We start from the raw sequence: 4,301 nt of genomic DNA, 5'->3' as shown, positions 1-4,301 counted from the left end.
CCCCCTTTTTTTCCCCTCTTTTTTTTGTTTCCCGCGAGAATACCCGGGAGGGGTTTTTTTCTTCCCCTTCCCCAAAGGGGGGGCGGCAGTGGTTTTTTTTTTCCCCCCTTTCCCCGGTTAGCCGGGGGGTGCCCCCCAGTGTGGTAGATACCCGTTTCGGGAGCAATCCCCCCCCAACCCCACTTTTGGGGGAGGATTACCTCCCCTGGGATGGACCGCCTGCCCGGGATAAAAATCCCCCCCCCCAGGAATATCCCCCGGAATTTGCTTGGCGGAATCCTCCCCCCCCCCCCCCCCCCCCCCCGGGCTGCATTGGAATCATCGTGGGTTCGATCCTTCTCGCCTGGACTCGCAGCCAATGGCGAAAATGCCTCACTCTACGGACACGGGCAACGACCATCTGTCCCGTCTGCATACTTGGCACACAGTGCGTATGCACCTCGGTCGGTTTTCCCGCATGTGGTAACTCCTTCCGTTCAGGATCCCATCAAACTCGGCGAATGGGAGAGGGACGATAAGGAACTTTTCAACGGGAAGGATCGCCCTGGTCGCAGCTATCTTCACCGTGATATGGAGCTGCGCCCCCTTACTCATTTCCCCCAAGGTTCGTGCAACTTGATCACCCCGTTTCGATTGGTCGAAGCCCGGCGATGGTGGTGTGATCCTCTCTTGGCCCGCATCTGGAGCGAAAAACCTGGCGAATCCACAAGAGGAGAGGGGTAATTTCTGCAACGGGGGCCCCTAACTGATAGTCGGATTTGAAATTCCTGCGCCTTTCAGCTGCTCAAAGTCCTTGCAACGACGGATGATGCATGAAAAATGCAGGGATGAAGACCGGATCTTATTTAGACTGCTCTCCATATGGCGGTTTCTCCGTAGGCGAATTCAAGATTGCTGTACATTTCAGCCGCATGAGAAACTCCGGAATCGCGCATGCGAATTGTCCGCCTCGTATCTTTCGTGGTCTGCCTTGCTGCGGGGTAACGACGGTATTGCAGGGTTAGCTCTATCCGTGGTGAGCATCGTTGTCCAGCTGACACGGCTGTGACGGAAGGTATAGCGCAGAATCACATCAGTGAATCATTGACGAGCTTCTTTGCTTTTTATTCAAGGGGAAGGGTGGTTCCACGTCAGCTACACATGGAAATTGCTCAAGCGAACGAACACAGAGCTGCTAGTTTCGGCGTCACCGATTTTATCCTTTCCATTCAACTGTGGTGCGGTGCGATTTGCTGCTCATAGCTGGGATAGCTGGAACTGGATTTTTAGCTTCAACGAGGAGAACAGTGTACATCACGTCTATATAAGGGACCTGCTTTCCCGGTCGATTTGGACGCGAGAGGACGAACAGAATAGACACTGGGATTTAACCCTCGCCAACTACAATTTCCCTTCCTGCAAGCATGGCCGTGAATATGAACTTCATCCCGTACTCTCCACTCCCCCCAAAGCCTCCCAAGCCTCTTCCCATCAAGCACTATATCCCTGAACACCGTCTTCCCCAGCCAGCCCCTTTGCCCTTTGCACAATCCATCCCTGAACCACCGCTTACACGCCATCTTCCCTGCCCTCCTCTTCCCTTCTGTAGAGATGCCCGCGAGGGCCCTGACACCCAGATCGGGGGTCGAGATTCGAGCGCTCCACTGAACGAGTTCGACGCTGAACTGGAGCGTTGGGAGGTCGTGGAAGTGGTCGACATGAGCAGTTCCAATTCCGACTCCATCGACCAGGATGGCGTTGAGCCTTCTAGCCCAAGGGTTGCCGGCGTGATCCAAGGTAGGCACGCTTTGTCTTTCAGCGAGGGAGGATCTTCTGGGCAATCGGCTGATCGAAGGTGCAATTTTTCTCCAGGCTCAACTGCGCCAGACGCCAAGCCCTGCAGGGAAGTCTCAAGCGATAAAACCCCCCAGAAGGCCAGTCGATCATCATCTCAGGAAATCACCTCTCCCCTACCTGATAGCAATACCACGATGGACGAGTCCGAACCGAGAGCCTCGTGTCAACCGCCTGGCTTGGTGGATTTCCCCGACAAGCTTCCGTACAGTTCAGCGAAGTTACCAGGGCCAGAAGGCAGCCAAGGTAAGTCGGTTTCGCGCCTTTCTTTCACTTGTCTCTGGAGCTCTGCTTCTGACAGCCCTCAACAGAACAACCGATCCTTGTGGACTTGGAGAGCGATGGAGAGGATTCTCCGAACGATATCAAATCCAAGATTATTGGTCCTGCTGTGCGCACCAGTGCCACAGGTGGAGGGATTGCGGACAGCACATCTTCCGGCATGGGTGCCGAATCGGAGCCTGGGACTTCCGGCAATCCTGAAAAGTGCGATGGGGGAGAGCACCGACTGATGAGGCGGCGACGCGTGCGACACATGGGTGTCCGAGTCGAGATCCCTTCCACACCAGACGCTTTCCAGGAGACAGAGAGGCGAGGCGATAGGCGAGGCGATAGGACCGATCCCGGCGACGACAGTGACTTCAATAACTCCAGCGACTGCAGCGACGACGATGATGACCATGTCACTAGGCGGTCGCGGAAGCGGCGGAAACTCTCGGCGCGGTCCTCCTCCGTGTCCACTGTCTCTTCCACGGCTTGCACAGATGACCCTCCCCTGACTGCTTTGATAAACGATAAGAAGTCACGGAATCCGACGAAGAAGTACCATAAAAATCCGGCCAGCGATTCCTCCTGTGTGCCCGCTGTCCCACAAGACGATACGGTGACGAAACGCTCGGGTGATGACATACCAGTCTCCGGCTTTCTTTCAAGCTACCTGAGCGGGTCCAAAGTGTGCTATACTATAACATTCTATCACGAGGAGGCTGGTCGGCCCTTATCAGTGAAGGCAAACGGTTTGTCGAGTCCCAGTCGCAAAAAGCAGCCGCCCGTCGCAACCGGTATGCGTGTGCCGTTTGCCTCGGAGGACGACGCGCTGCTGAAGGAACTCAAGGAGGAGGGTGAGCCATGGGATGAGATCGCCAAGCGCTTCCCGGGCAGATCCAAGGCGACTCTGCAGGTGCGGTACTCCACCAAGCTGAAGGACCGCGCCCCGTCGACGCGCAAGTCGAAGCCTAGAAAACGTGGATGCCGCTGAGCGAGAAATATCAACAGGCGGCTACATTTACAGATAGCCCTGACGGGTCCATGGATCGCGGTCCATTGCTATGGCAGGTGACCCATGTCAACTGTTCATTTGGTCTAGCATTCCTCGGCTTTCTGGTTTAGTCTCCGGTTGCCCTTTATCGAGACCCTGTATGGGGGAAGAACCTCGGATCTGGCACGCTGGCTGAACGACGCAGCTTCATTTGGTCCAACCCATGCGCTGGAGCCTAACCACAGCAACTAATGCATGTAAATATGGGATTATTGTCTAACTCGCTGCACAGTACATAATGTGTGAACTGGACATCCATTACTGACGTTCTGGTTGGGGCTCAGTGATGTGCTAATTTTATATGATTCTGTAACACTCTCTGATTATTGAATATAGAGATATAAACAGCCTCACCAGTGCAACTATGAATTGAATTGGAGCGCACTGAATCGGAGCGCAAATGATTCCAGTGGTTGGTCAACTTGCTGACATGCTCTGAGCTTTCCATCTAGCTCATAAGAGACGTTTCATCTGCTCTTGCTGCATGTTTACATCACACGACACAATAGCTCCATGGATCCCTCGTCAAGGAGTCCAGGATATGATGCTAGGTACTGTCTAATAAAAGTGGTACTTTGTAAAAAAGTCGTCATTTTCTTCTAACTAACCCTTACCCCCCTCGCACGCATGGCCGCAGGAGGACATGTCTGGGCCACTCATATGCGTACCCAGGGTCACGAGAATTCTCAAGTGCCCCAGGAATTTCCAATCTTCATGCCTCGTTGATGGCAGCAATCCTCCAGGGCACTTTTAGCATGGTCGCTTAGTAATTTTTAGAACAGGACATAACTTTAAACCATCTGAAGCGGGGTCTATTCAACACTATCTTGTAGAATGCAATTTACAGAGCGAAGCAACCCCCAGGGTCGATGGGCCACGAGAGATACCACCCATTTAGGAGGCAACTATATCTCCCTTCTATATGCATACGGAGAACCTTTACCTTTTGCTGCTGGTGTAGTGCTACACATTCAAATGCTTCTAAAGGGCCGTGACAATATGTACTTTAGCCACAAGCCACACGGAGATGAACAACATACTAGTTACTCTAATTGGTAGCAAGCTCATTCCCGGTAGCTCCTCCTGCAGAAACTTTCTTTAAACTTGGGAATTGTAAACTGGATGACTTACTACAAGGGAGCGGCACGGA

The 4,301-nt window shown here is 53.2% G+C and overlaps 2 protein-coding genes across 2 annotated transcripts; both read left to right on the top strand.

Moving 5' to 3' along the window:
* Positions 1-367: 367 nt before the first annotated feature.
* On the top strand, positions 368-1,048 carry HCAG_06834 (predicted protein; the record flags this gene model as incomplete). The annotated part of the gene is made up of 3 exons (XM_001539179.1): positions 368-427; positions 481-719; positions 781-1,048. The coding sequence occupies 3 exons, from the start codon at positions 368-370 to the stop codon at positions 1,046-1,048; spliced, it is 567 nt and encodes a 188-aa protein (XP_001539229.1).
* A 355-nt stretch (positions 1,049-1,403) lies between these two features.
* On the top strand, positions 1,404-3,091 carry HCAG_06833 (predicted protein; the record flags this gene model as incomplete). Its single annotated transcript, XM_001539178.1, has 3 exons — positions 1,404-1,776; positions 1,852-2,079; positions 2,145-3,091. 3 exons carry the CDS (start codon positions 1,404-1,406, stop codon positions 3,089-3,091), a joined length of 1,548 nt encoding a protein of 515 aa, XP_001539228.1.
* Positions 3,092-4,301: the final 1,210 nt, after the last annotated feature.

The sequence above is a fragment of the Histoplasma capsulatum genome, genomic scaffold (assembly GCF_000149585.1).
Source record: "Histoplasma capsulatum NAm1 scaffold_6 genomic scaffold, whole genome shotgun sequence".
In the NCBI taxonomy this organism is placed as follows: Eukaryota; Fungi; Ascomycota; class Eurotiomycetes; order Onygenales; family Ajellomycetaceae; genus Histoplasma; species Histoplasma mississippiense.
This window is presented reverse-complemented; position numbering and strand designations above follow the sequence as displayed.